Raw genomic sequence first — 13,313 nt, 5'->3', positions numbered from 1 at the left:
AGGAAGGCAGGTTATGGTCCCCTAACCAGGCAGAGCACCATGACCAGCCGCGGGGTTTGTGGAGGGCGAAGGGAAGATGAAATGGTCCTGGAAGAAGGTGCTTATAAATACCAGCTACCGAGAGGGAACCAGCTGCAAAACCGTGCATTTGAGGAGTATGAGTATTATTTCTTGATTCTGTTTGGAATAAGTTAGAGTGCATGATATATTTGTGTGTGAGTGAACATATATATATAGCTCTCTCTCTAAAATTTATATCAAAGTAACATAAAGACTGATGAGATACAGGTGCTGCACATGTGGGCCTCTTTTTGCTGGCGATCAGTTCATTTTTGGCCATTGGAAGCCCAAAGAGGCAGCGAGTTATTGTCCTCTGCCGTCTGGTAGGCTCATGACAAACAAAGCGCTGCAACCAAAGGGTCGGCTCTCAGGAGCCTCACGGCCCTGTGAGGGAAACCCCTTGGACACGGTGTCTTCCTCCTGGGCCTGCACTAGCCTTGGGACTTGGCACTTCTCTTCTCTGTGGCGGGAAGGTACAGCCGGCTCCGGCTTCCATTTAGAAAGTCACCTTCCTGGATGGCTGTGCCATACCAAGAAGGGCCTGGGCTGCTGGGAACCAGCATTTCTCCTCAGCTGCTGGCCGTACTGAGGAGGCCTCCCTGGCAGGGTTCACGCTGCTGTGTGTCTGGGTGACACTTGCAGCCATCAGAAAGGAGGGGAGAACTCAGAAGGGCCAAGCACTTCCTGTGGTCCTAGTCTTACAGGGTCTTTCCCGGGGTGGGGTGGGGGGGGGTGGGCGTTCAAAATGCCAGGTGGTAACCCTCTAGCTCCTGGTCACCGGGTGGGTTCTTGGAGTGAGCTCGGAGCAGTGTCTGCTCACCACCAGACTGGAACCATTTAAGTGTTTTAATTTTGTCAGGCTGTGTTTACCCGTCATCCGTTTGCTTGCGTTCCCTGCTGGACCCCTCAACCACCCTCCTCTCACGACTCATCTCTGAAAGCTTCCAACGGGAAAGGTTCACACCCACACCATAAACGGAGCATAAGGCTGGGCAAGAGAACACAGCCCTCCGAGGGGCTGCATGGTTTATAGGCTCAGGTCCTCCTGCCCCGTTAGGATGAGTCAGAAACAACATGCCTGAGTGTGTGAACAGGTGATTGCCTGAGACCACACACCTCAGAACCACAGGGGCCCAGATGTCACCCTGGGCAGCGAGGGAGAGTATAGGTCATTCTTTGGCCAGGATTAGGGTATCTAATGTTTGCAAAGCAGACTCCACCCGTGATCCGTCAGACCCTGCCAGGGAGGAGTGGCCACGAGGTACGGGACAGAGAGGCCGAGGCATTCGAGGGAATTTCTGCCCTTCCAAGAATTGCAGAAGGAAGTGCACGGAGGCAGGAAATCCTGGTGGACAAGGAGCAGTGATGCGTCGGGAAGGATGCCCAGATGTAGCCTTCAAAGCTGCATCACAGATCTGTCCCCCTGGATACCAAACTTGCAGGGAAAGGAATTCAGAGCCGTGGACCAGGATCCCAGAGGATTCCAATCCAGGTGAAGGGTGAACATGGAGCCCCCAGAGGGGCCGGGGGAGGGAGGGTCCTGCCTGCCCTTAGTCCATCTGCACATGACCTTCTCCGGCCTTGACCCTCCACATGCACGTTTTGAGCTTTTACATCGTTCTCTGCACTTAGAGCTGCTGCTGTCCAGAGCCTCATTAGAAAACGACAAGTTCCTAACATCTGGTGAAGAGGAACCTCCACAAGAGAAGCCGAAAACGTGGCCTCTCCTCCAAAGGGGTGGAAAAGCAGCCACTGTCCTGGGGCAGGTCGTGGTGCTGGCCCGTGCCATTTTAAAGACACCCGCATTCCAGTGGTTGTTGCTCTGCCTGTGAAAGTACCTCCACCCTCTAAATGCCAGGAGCTCTGGGTGCTGTCTCTGCTCCTGGCCCACGTGAACCACACTGAAATGAAGCCGTCCTCTGAGTAAGGGGGGGCGCGGAGGTGTCCCTCAGTATCCAGGGAGGGGCCTGGCCCTTCTCCCTTCTCTCACATACAATAAGCCGAGACCCTGCAAGATTTCTTCATTCCAGGAGGAACGCGAGAGTCTGTGTCTCCTTGACACGAGCACAGGAGGGGAAAGAACCAGACCGTGACTCGCAGGCTGGAACAGAAACAGGATTTTAACATCAAATTCAAAACTAGTACTAACTATTAACACGAAAGAAATACGGCCCCTTCCCAAGTGGTAAACAGGCGCTGGGGTGGAGCTGCCAGGCCTGTGGGGTGAGGTCGTCCCCTCCCTCTTGGGCTCCAGGGCTCCCAGGAAAAGGCTTAGAATGTTCTTCTCCCCATCAGCATGGGAGGAGCCGGCCTGGGGCCCCGCGTGTTTCCCAGCCGCGTCCCCGCCGCTGAAGAGCAGGCTGCACTCGAGCTGTTGGAAGGACCGGGATCTGCCACTGTTGCTGGGTTCTGCGTCAGGGGTCTGGTGACTGAAGAGAAGACACTGATGATTGGGGGGGTCACACCAGTATCCCAGCCCAACACCTCAGCCCCACTGCATTCTGCTCCAAACCTTGTCCTGAGTGTTCAGTCAACACTACCCCATTGTCCCTGACATGGGAGCTGGCATTTCGCTTCACCCATTTCACAGAAGAGGAAGCTGAGTCCCACAAAGGTCAAGGGAATTGTCCCTCACAGGCCTGGTCAGCAGTGGAGCTGGGATCCCCGTGCCGGCTGTCCATCTCCCTAGGCCCGTGCTTAGCCCGAAGCTTTCCGGAGCCCCTGGCTTCAGTCCCTGCCTGTCTGGACACTCACCGAGCCCTGAGCTGAGAGACGCGCGGTTCTTCTTGGGCAGGAAAAACCGGCGCATCTTGCCGGCCCTCTCCTGTGGGGGCTCCAGGTGGCAGGACAGGCTGTAGCTAAAGGACAGAGGGGACTTTTCAGCTACCGGGAGCCACACCTCAGGTGACCCTCCCAGAGACGGCCAGCAGTTGGAGTCCCAGGGCCCCACGGGTGACCATGCGACAAGCCCCGGGACTGACCCGGAAGCCACGGGCACGGGCTCCCTGGAGCTGGCCATCAGAGAGAGTCCGCCTTGCCCTCACCAACTCCTGCCCCGCCTCACCTCTCATCCTCGCTGAGGGGCTCCATGGCCTCGAACCAGGCCCCAAATCGCTCCTCAGCCTCAATGTGGTAAAGATGGACTGCCTCCTGGAGCAGGAAGATCTGCTCGGTGACTTTGAATTCCTGGGAGAAAGGACATGATGCAGACGGGGCCTGGGTGGGGGACCGTGCTGGGGACTCAGACAGGTGAGAAGAGGGTCAAGGAGCTGGTCTGGGGTCTTGGCCCACATGGGAACCCTCCTTCCCTCCAATTCCGTGCAGGACTTGCTCGTTCTCACAGTTGGCTTGAAATAGCTCCTCCTGCAGGAAGGTGTCCTTGGTGCCAGCCCCTTCCCCCACGCACCAATGGGACGGCTTTCCCAGCTCTGGGTGCCGAACTCTCCCAAGGAAAGCAAGGCCCAAGGCATCGGGCCAGAGAAGGTCTTCCCCGGAGGAGTCTCTGATTGCCACAGCCCCACCCTCCGCACGGGGAGGCCACAGCTGCTCACCTCACTCCTTTTCTCAAAATTGATCTCATTTCCCTGGAAGGCAGAGAGCCAAAGCCCATGAGCAACAGCCCCCTTAGCCCATAGCTAGCCCCCGTCTCCACCCTTTCTCAGGTTGCACTACCAGCAGGGTCGACCAGGGAGCAGGCGCTACCAGAAACGGGAATGGGTCCCGGGCAAGACTCTGAGCTCCAGAGCAAGGAGGCCACGGGGCTATGGCTCAGGGACATTCTAAGACAGCCCTCTCTGACAGACAGACAGACTGAGGCCTCAGGCAGGAAGGGATGCTCAGCCACTCGTGTGCTTCCTGCCTTGGAGGGGCCTGGCTTCACTCCCTGCAGGGGCGGGGCCTGAGGGAGAGGCTGAGTCCAGCTCAGACACACCCTCCAGCAGCTCCGCAGTCAGGCAGCCTGGACTGGCGGCTCACCTGGATCCTATATTCACTCATCACTAAGATGGCCATGACACCCAGCTCCCGGGGTGGCTGTGAGGCCCTCACGAGAGGACTCTGCCAAGGGTTGTGAGCTCAAGCCTCAGTGCAAGTCTCTCCTCCCAAATCTCCGAATCCTGATCCCCAGCTCCACCTCCAGGCTCACTCACCTCCAGGTAATCCTCCATGTTGGTGTCCAGCAGCAGTAGGTAATTGAGGAATGTGCCAAGGAAGGGGATGAGCCCCTGTGCCAGCGGGGTGGAGACGGTGATGAGATCCCGCTCTCAGGAGCCGTCAAAGACCTCTCCTCCACTCCTCACCCCAGCCTCCTGCCCAGCCCAAGCTACCCACCTAGGCGGCCTCCCCCCAATTTCCTCCTCTTCTCTCCTCCAGGAACCCCAAACTCCTCCAGGCACCTCCCAGCAGCCGGCTCTGGCAAAACCCAGGGTACGTGGTCCCCGCCCCTCCCTGTCCCAAATCCGTTGTGCGCCCATCCGTTCCAGGCCTCCTCCTGGTCACTTCCAATGCAGGCATTTCAGGTCTGTGGCACCAGGAGCAGGGCTGGAGGAGAAAGGCTCCCTCTCTGCTGGTAGAGACCTCCGGCTAGGAAGGGGAGTCCCCTCTCCTGCGACTCCTGGGCCCCTCCTCCACAGGCACCCTTACCTTCTGGGCACCTGTGGGGCCCGTCTCCAGGCTGGTCAACATAGAGGTCGCCTCCTGCCAGGGTGTTGACAGGGCCAGTGAGCCGACGCTCCCCTCCAAGTGTCCTCCCAGACCCCTCCCAGATCGGGGACCCTGGACATGTGGCCCCAGTCACCTGGTGCCCCTGCGGCTCCCGCCTCCAGGGTGCTCTGATTCCAGAGCCATCCCAGCTCCAACACTCACTCCTGTGTGACCTTGGGCCCGCCCAGGCCTCCCTGAACCTGTTACCTCGTCTGGAAGGTTTGACGAACTCTGTCTGCCTCCCACAGTCTCCTGAGGCCCAAGCGTCATCTGACCGTCATCACTGCTCTCCGCTCAAGCCTGCCTCTGGAGCCAGGTCCAAGCTCCCCACATTCCTCCCCACCCTTGAGCCTCGGCACCCACTGTGAGGCCTGCACCACGGCTCATCTCCCTCTGGCTCCCAGATGAGGAGACCAAGGCCCACACAGGGGCAGGGACTTGCTCAGGGGGCCCCAGAGGAGAGGCTGCTCCCCCTCCCAGCCACAGGCCCCTGTCTCCTCTGCCTTCACACCACCCTCTGCCCAGCCGCTGACCACAGTGCTGTCCTCGGGACTCTCAGGCTGTGTTCGGGCCCCCAGCTGGGCCGAGCCACGGATGGAGGGAGATGAGGTGTCTCAGGAGGCCTGGTCAAGTGGCTTCTGCCAGCCCCAACGCCCAGGAGTCTCTGATCCCAGGCCGAGGCCAAGGCCTTGCTAAAGCCCTCAGCTCCCTAGGATCCCCTCAGGGAGTTCCCCTGCACAGAATTCTTTCTTCATCCGCTCAGGATGGGGACCCCGAATGCCACGTCTGACTAGCAGGGGAGGGGGCGACCAGGGCACTGCGGGGTGGCATTTCCTTTCTGTTTTACGAGGAAACTTCTGACGTCTGGGCGGGAAGGATCCCTGAAGAAGCCATCAGTTCCCTGGGCACTTGCCCTTGCCCTCCGGGGCACATGTCATCGCCAACAAGGACCTGGGTGAGCATCCCACTGGGACTGTCTGCAGCGCCCACTTTAGGGGCCAGAGTGGGGAGTCACCGAGGGGACACAGATCTGTCCCAGGTCCAGTGTCCGTCCCAAGGCTGGGAAGCCCCTGAGTGCCCCCGGCCCGTGGGATCCGGCAGTGCCCATCCCTCAGGCAGGCAGGGTGCCCTTCTTGCGAGGCACAGTGAAGACAGAAGGAGCAGTGGGGCCCTGGCTTCCTGAGCACAGACTGGGCTGACTTCGGAAGAAAGGAAGCCCGCCCACTCGCTCCAGCCAGTGGCCAGGAGGAAGATGCAGGGCAGCTGATGGAGCAGCATGGAAGCCAGACACCGGCACCTTCTGCCAGGTCCTCAGCCTCCTGGAACAGTCCAGCCCGCACCATTCTATCCCATGCCCCTGGCCTCCTGTCCCAAACTGCCCCCACCTGCCCATGGAGCTAGCACATCCCTCTTCCTGTCCATCTTTTCCTGACCAACTTCACGTGACAGGAGAACCAAAGCTCATCCTGCCGGGTCCCCTCCCCTCTCGCTCCCCCTCCTTCCAGATGTGCAGCCTCCGTCTTACCTTCACCAGCTGCCTCCTGCTCACCCACTGGTCTTTGATGAACCTCTTCAACTTTCGAGAGCTCTTCCTGAGGGGAGAGGAAAGGAGGAAAGAAAACCCGGGGCGGTTGAAGGCGAAATGCCTTTGGCTGAGAACCCGGAAGGTTCAAAGGGCCTGGGGCCTGGACGAGGGTTTTCCCCGGGTTCTTCGGAGCTCTGAGGTCACCGTGGGACTCGGGTGGAGGCTCTCCTGCGGTCACCTGGGGCCTCCATTCCCACTCCGACTGAGCACATTGTTTCTAACAGCGTTGGTTGCCGATGAGGGCTCCGTTGCTGCGAAGTACACCCTTGGAAATCTCCAGTGTGGCTCAATCCAGGATGTGACAAGGGGGGAGCCACTGCCTAGGGTCTCAGAGAGTCTCAGAGACCCGAGCAAGGAGGCCAGTCCCCATCCCTAGGGTCCGCTGCCTCCCAGATGGTCCTAGCTGAATGAGGGGTCCATGGCAGTCGCACGGGGGATGTCTGGTCCGCCCTGGTGGTGCTTGGATGGAGCACGGCCTACCCACCTGGCAACTCGTCCCCATGTCTTTTGCAGACGGCTGATGGAGGGGCTCTGCAGAGCAGACACGATGGCACGCAGGGACGCATAATTTCCAAGGACTCGGCACTCCTGAGGAAGGGAAGGGAATGAGCTGCGACGGCGGGCTGGAGCCCTGCTTCCTCTGGCTTGTGTCCCCTCGTGGGCTTCTGCTGTCCTGGATGAGGCAGATGCCCAGGGAAGCGAGGGAGGGCACACCTGGGAGCTGATGAGTAACGCTCGCGGGCAGGAAGATTTTAGCTCAACCCAGGGCGGGAAGGGAGCTTCCCACCACTGGGACCAGCACTCAAGGTCAGCAGGCCCTTGGCAGCAAGGGGCCTAGGACTTTGCCGAGGCCCAGACCACCGACTTCAAGGCTGAAAGCTGCGAGAGGAGAAGGGGCAGTCCCCCTGACTCCAGGGAGGGGCTCCCTGGGCCCTGCCGCTACTGACCTTGGCCACCTGAATCCACAGCTCGACGACTCTGGCCCTGTCCTGGGCCGTCATGCTGAGGTCCCCAAGGCACGTCGTGATGACGCAGCCGGACACGTGAAGAAACTGGTTGATAGTGGCCCGAACCGTGGGAGCCAGGTACTCCTTGCTCCCATTGGGCCGCTGGCACCACACAAAACCCAGGCAGTGGCGGGGCTCCACCTTCTTGAACAGCTCCTGGGGAGGATGGGGACTGTCACCTGACCCTGCCACACCCGAGCTCAGAGTCTGCAGGCCCCCGCAGCCCCAGGCAGGAGGCACTGGTCAGCTGCAGCTCAGGAACCTGAGGAGGTGGCCTGAAGCTTCTGGGAGTCTCTGGGTTTTGTCTGTGTCCGCTGAGGCCGCCCAGCGCAGGATGACCGAGGACCCAATAGGGGCGGGGAAGAGAAGTCCCATTGGCTCGCAGCCCAGTCTTGCTTCCCCCAAGCACCAGAACACGGCTCACACCTGCCCATCTCAAGGGGCATCTTCCACCCGTTCTCATCACCCCCTGGTCCCACTCCCCTTTCAGCTGCACGTTCCCCCGAGGCAGCAACAACCATGGGCTTTGTTTGCCTGTCTTCCATGTCGGTAAGGACGCACTAGGTGTCTAATAAGTACGGAGGCTGTTGAGGCCTCCTGGGCCGATGGGTGAGTGACCCAGGACTTGGCAGCACTCCAGTGAGCTTCCCTCCCCCACCAGAGGGCTATTCTCTGCCCCGCTTCCTCTCTGTTCGACCTCATCCATCCGCACAGCCACTCTGCCCAGCAGGTGCCCGCCCTTGGTGTGCTCTCTACTGTCCATGTGGGGACAGCAAGGACTTGGGGGCCAGAAGGTGGCCCAGGTCACCCGGTGGGTAAGTGGGGGAGCTGTGACTTGCACCCACATCGTTGGATTGCGGCTGAGGGAACAGGAGGTCTGGGGCAGCTGATGGCCCACCAAGGCGGGCCCCACCTAGCCCAAGAGCCCCGCTGCTCACCGCATCCATCCGGGTCAGCTGCTCGGCCACCAGCTTCGGAGGGAAGTCCAGCAGCTTAGGCCTCTCCTCTCTCAGCTCGGCGCTCGCTTCTGCGGTGACTTCGGCAGCTGGAGGCAGAGATCGTCCAAAAGTCAATGGCGCATCTTGCTCCAGCTCAGAAGCTGGCACTGGGGCTGAAGCTGATGGCGCTCGCTCCGGCCCTGGAGAGGCCGATGGAGGTGAGGCTGCTGGAGGTGAGGCTGCTGGTGGTGAGGCCGCCTCCAGCTCCGGCGCGGAAGGTGGAACTACAGCTGGAGCTGCCTCTGGCCCCGGAGCTGGCCCTTGCTCTGGCTCTAGAGCCGGCAGGAGCTCTGGAACTGGCGCTGCAGCGGGAGAAAGAGAAAGTTTCACCTACGTACCCGACTTTACAAGACAGGAGAGACTCCGCTGTCTTGAAGGGAACCCCAGCCCGTGAACCCCACCGCAGACAGTCTTCCCAGACTGCTGTGCCCTCACCTTCCAGCTCTGCCCTCCTGGGCCCCAGATGTTGCAGCTGGACCTGGGGAAGGTAGGCAGGGCCTCCCAGGTGCGACCCAGGCCAGATGACACGCAGAGAGGCCAGCCGCATCCTGAAAGAGGGAAAGGGCGTGGGCTCCCAGAAATCCTGCATTGGGTCCAGCCAGGTTCCCACCATAGAAGACGCGGTACTGGGCGGAAGCAGTTGGGCCACAGAGCCAGAGGCCTGGCCGTCGCTTCCACACTGTCCTCCCAAGGCACCCTGCTTTGGGTCTGGGCCCTGTGCCTGCCCCTTTCCACCAGGGGGGAGTCCCACCCCGGCGCTGACTCCTGTGTGGCCATCCTGGCAGTGGCAGGCCTGCTCATCCAGCAGGTGGAACACGGGGTTTGTGTGAGTCTCTTCTTCCCACTGCCACTCTTCTCGCAAAGAGGCTGGACACAGTCCAGCCCAGCCCTCCACGCCCTTGTGCAAGTGGACTGAGGACTGAGGCCGATGTGTGAGCGGCTCGCTAACACCCCTTCTCTTCTGGGCCTGCTGGTGGTGGTCAGAAGGGGTGGCTATGGAGAAGGGGAAGCGGAGGGAGACGGGACTGTGGTGGGGATGGGTCGCCAGGGAACAGCTCAAGCCAGCCTCCCCTCTGGTTCCCAGGGGCTCTGGGACCCCACCCACAGCTCTCTTTCACTCCTATCCCCTTGCAGTAGAAGCCATCAGACCTCAGCCCTCCCAGAGGAATCAAAAGATGAGTGAGATCAGAGTTGTGCCGGGCCCGCCCCAGCCACAGTCCTCTGTCCTCTTGTTCTCCCCCAGCCCTGTTCTGTGGAGACAGGAGGCCCTCGTCTGGCACTCAAAGAACACTCAGGTCTTTAGTTGGCGCTGGGGTCCATCATGCATGAGAACGTGGGAAGAGGCCTCCAGTCGTAAAGGAGCATAGGAGGGCATCCCCTGGGACAGGCGGGGGACAGGATCTGTGGATGATATGGTGTGTGACTATCTGAGTCTCAGGCTGCTGCGGGGGTCCAGGGGCTGTGTCTGCTTCATTCACTGCGTTGTGCCAAGTGTCTCTAAAGCTCCCGCATGTCACAGGTGCTTAATATACAGTGTTCTCGAATGAACTCCAACCAGAAGCATCCCCGGTAGCTGAGTGGGCCTGGGGCCCCTCTGCGGCCCCGGAGACCCCTCCTTGGCTACTCCAAGGACCCGCCCCACGACCAGCTGCATGGAATCCCACACTCCCTGCCAGAGTGCTTTCCGTGTGCCTTTGCAAACTCAGAAAGGCCCCATCCCAGCGATGGGGGAGCAGACTGCTCTTCATCGGGGAGAGGGAAAGAATAACCAGGAACAACCACGGCACGTCTCTCAGCCCCTTCTGTAGAGCCAGGCCCCAGGGAAGCACCTGCCGTGGCTCATCCCATTCGTGCCCACCAGAACCCGATGAAGTTTATCCTCTCCCACTCCACTTTGCAGAGGAGCAATCGAAGCTCAGAGAGATGGAGGGCCGTTTCCAAGACACACAGCTGGCAGTGGGCAGAGTCACCACTGTGCTGAGGAGGGGCTGGGCACTCACGTAGCAAGTAGGTGGTCCAGGACCCCGTGGGAGGTGAGGACAGCCGCGCAGTCAAACACGATGGTGGTGACGTTGGCCATGTTTCGAGGCGCCAAGGCTGGTCCTATGGACGGCGGCAGCCTCTCCAGCAGGCCTGCCTGGAGGGCCCGCATCCTGCAGGCCTCATTCCGCTGCCCGAGTGACTCTCCGCGCTGGGTGAGATGAGGAAGGACACAGAGTCACCAGCACCAGCGTGAACCTCCAGGAAGTCAAGGTCTGGAGGTCCCCCAGGAACTGTGAGCCCCTCAGGGATGTGTGCAGAGGAGGGACAGGATTGCCCACAGCCAACCGGTTTCCAGGCTTGAAAAGTCCAATTTGAGTTTGGGCGGGGGGAGGATTATACGATGAGTTCCTCAGGACACTTGGCTGGCTTGGCAAGGACAGACCGCCCCGCACCAAAGCGTGCATTAAGAGCACTGACCAGCGAATCCAACACAAACATCCCCATTCTAGAGATGAGAGGACGGAAGCTTCGGGCTGCCAAGTGGCTGCTCAGGGTCCTGTGCGTCGGAACTGAGAACCGCCCTAAGCCAGGGCTGCAGGACTCCCCCGCTCCCCCACCTGAGGCTTCATGTGCTCCTGACATGAAGGGAAATGTCTGGTGGGAACCTCAGCCCTCCCCAGTCGGGAGACAGTGCACGGGCAGACAGACGCTGTGAGGATCTGGCTGACTACAAGAAAGGACGCTGGTTTTTCTTTCTTTTACACGAAAGGGAGGTTTGAGACCCTCGTTACAGAGGTTTCAGATTCAGAAAATGGCAGATTTCAAAGATGCCCCTGGCCGAGTGTGAAGCGCAAACATCAGTGTTTTGTCTACTCCGCCTAGGGTTAGGAAAGAGCGACTTCCCACCCTCCTAGGTAGCTGGTGAGGAGGCGTGGAAGTCCAGATTCCTTTGGGACTGGGCCCTTGGGACACTCCAGTGGGAAAGCCCTGGGCGGGTCCAGGGGAGGGCTCCAGATTTGACTCTGGATTGTGGACACACCCCAGTGATCTCAGGGCCCCGGGTGTCACTCACTCTCCCCTCAGTCCAGCCCCGGGCAAGGTCGGTGGTCTGCTGCACTTGCCCCCTGTCCAGGGAGATGGAGCCGTAGGACCCATGCGCCAGCTCCTGGACCATCTCCTGGGTGGAGCTCTGCAAAGACAGCGTCCGGTGGCCGCGGCGGCAGGTAGCAGGGGCCTGCCTGCACTTGCCCACAGGGGGAAAACTCTCCCGCACACCGAGCACAGACAGAGGGGCATCCGCATAGACCTCCAGACAGGGAGCGAATGAGATGACACCTCACGGGCTTGGGATTCACCTACGGGTAGGGCGGCTTGGCTCCCAGCACTCACCTTCCATCCTGCCAGCCACCACCTGGGATATGAACACGACATACCGCCAGGCTTCCAAGCCCTAACCGTCTGCTCCCGTCCAGGGTAGCTCCACGCTCATCCCTGCCTTCCGTCACTCCATGCCCGCCAACACACACACACAATAAGGGTCAAGGGGTGTGGGGCTGCCCGCATGGGAGGGTGGGATCACACTTGTGGCCTGACCCGGAGTGGCCCGCCCTGGGCTGCCTTGTGTTACCTGAGGGTTCCTTCTTCCGAATGGCCTGAGGTCTTGGAGGTGCGGTCTCAGCCAGTGTCGACAGCGCTGGAGAAGACTGTCATTGTTGGCTCTCTGTGCGCCAGAGCCTCGCAAAGAGGGGATACACGAACACATCCTCCTGTGTCGAGTGTCTCTGGTCAAATGGGCTATGTGTACAAAATGGCTGCCTGGTGACCAGAGTTCTAAGCTCTGTTGGGGTCGGTCGCCAAGGAAGTGAGGTCATGTCTCCAAGGTTCCAGGATGGGGGGCCCTTCCCTCCATCAGACCCACCCAAAGCCCCCTCGGGGCTGTTGACCGCTCACCCTCCTTGCCCGTGTCATCTCCCGAGCTGTACAGAAAGTTCCATCACAGCCCTCCCCACAGCTCCTTGGGATCGGAACCAGCGCCCCAGCTTTGAAGAGAGAGCGCCCAGTTCGGATCTCCTTTTTCCTAGCAGTTCTGTGTCCTGGAAAAGCCACTGTGCCTCTCAGGGCCTCCCCAGTCTCCCAACCTGCACGATGGGATGGCGCTAGAAACACATTCCCAGGGACGTCTTCGGGTGGACATGTGATAACGCCTCCCATATCTGGGAGGTGGTGCCGCCTGGGTCTGGTCCCCGAACTTAGAGGTGGAAGAATTACAAGAAGGGGTGGATGCAGTCGGGAATACCTCTCCAAACAGGCCTGGATTCCAGCCGTGTGATTTGGGAAAAGTCCCTGCCCCTTGGGGGCTCCTTGTCAGGTCTCTGCACCTTCAAGGGTTGGAAGTTCGAGGAAATTCAGATATTGTCATTCACTAGCATTCAACCTTTCCCAGTCTCCTGTTGGCCGTAGAACCAGACCCAAGCGCCTCATTGTCGGCCTATGTGGTGGGCAGCCTCCACCAAGGCTCCCAGCGCTCCCTCCCTCCTGCTGTGCACATCCTTGTGGAACCACTACATCCTGAGTAACTGGTTTCTGAGCAATAGAATACAGCCCAGCTGATGGAATGTCACATCCAAGTTTTAATTACAAAAACTCTGTCACTTCCCTCTTGCTTGCTTTCCTGAGTTCCCTCCCTTTATCTCCCCCTCTGTTTCCATCTCTTGCGCTCTCTCTCTGTCACATTTCTGGAAATGAGATAGCAAGTGGCGATGATTTCAGTTGCCCTATGTAGAGGCCAAGGGAGGCGAGATCTGAGGGAGCGCCCAGCCAACAGTCACATGGAGACTCAGACTCTCAGTCCCAATGACTCCTGACACCACCCGTGTGAGTGACTTGGGAGCAAATCCTCCCCTAGTCTAGCCTCAGTTGAGACTGAAGGTCCTGCTTCACGGAGACCTGGAGGCAGAGGCTCCCAGCTAAGCCGTGCCC

General features: G+C 59.8%; 1 protein-coding gene across 1 annotated transcript; it reads right to left on the bottom strand.

Annotated features, from left to right (window-relative positions):
* Positions 1 to 2,162: 2,162 nt before the first annotated feature.
* LOC138922406 (ral guanine nucleotide dissociation stimulator-like) lies at positions 2,163 to 12,941 on the bottom strand. Its single transcript, XM_070259091.1, has 14 exons — positions 11,962 to 12,941; positions 11,407 to 11,523; positions 10,352 to 10,542; positions 8,787 to 8,899; positions 8,292 to 8,653; positions 7,294 to 7,509; positions 6,831 to 6,934; positions 6,287 to 6,353; positions 4,702 to 4,755; positions 4,209 to 4,283; positions 3,612 to 3,644; positions 3,125 to 3,246; positions 2,815 to 2,918; positions 2,163 to 2,489 (listed from the first exon to the last, which is right to left on the bottom strand). Exons 1-14 carry the CDS (start codon positions 12,094 to 12,096, stop codon positions 2,332 to 2,334), a joined length of 1,851 nt encoding a protein of 616 aa, XP_070115192.1. The 5' UTR covers positions 12,097 to 12,941; the 3' UTR covers positions 2,163 to 2,331.
* Positions 12,942 to 13,313: the final 372 nt, after the last annotated feature.

This window comes from Equus caballus, unplaced genomic scaffold, assembly GCF_041296265.1.
Source record: "Equus caballus isolate H_3958 breed thoroughbred unplaced genomic scaffold, TB-T2T haplotype2-0000794, whole genome shotgun sequence".
NCBI lineage: Eukaryota > Metazoa > Chordata > Mammalia > Perissodactyla > Equidae > Equus > Equus caballus.
The sequence above is the reverse complement of the archived record's forward strand: the minus strand, read 5'-3'. Positions and strand labels throughout refer to the sequence as shown.

What these genes read in the sequence shown, in the direction of transcription:
- LOC138922406 (XM_070259091.1), bottom strand. Translation starts at nt 12,096, where the DNA reads ATGTGTTCGTGTATCCCCTCTTTGCGAGGCTCTGGCGCACAGAGAGCC. An exon ending in CTGGACCACCTACTTGCTAC is followed by an intron (nt 8,900 to 10,351) that starts GTGAGTGCCCAG and finishes TCCCTCTTTCAG; the next exon opens with GATGCGGCTGGCCTCTCTGC. An exon ending in ATTTTGAGAAAAGGAGTGAG is followed by an intron (nt 3,247 to 3,611) that starts GTGAGCAGCTGT and finishes CCTTTCTCCCAG; the next exon opens with GAATTCAAAGTCACCGAGCA.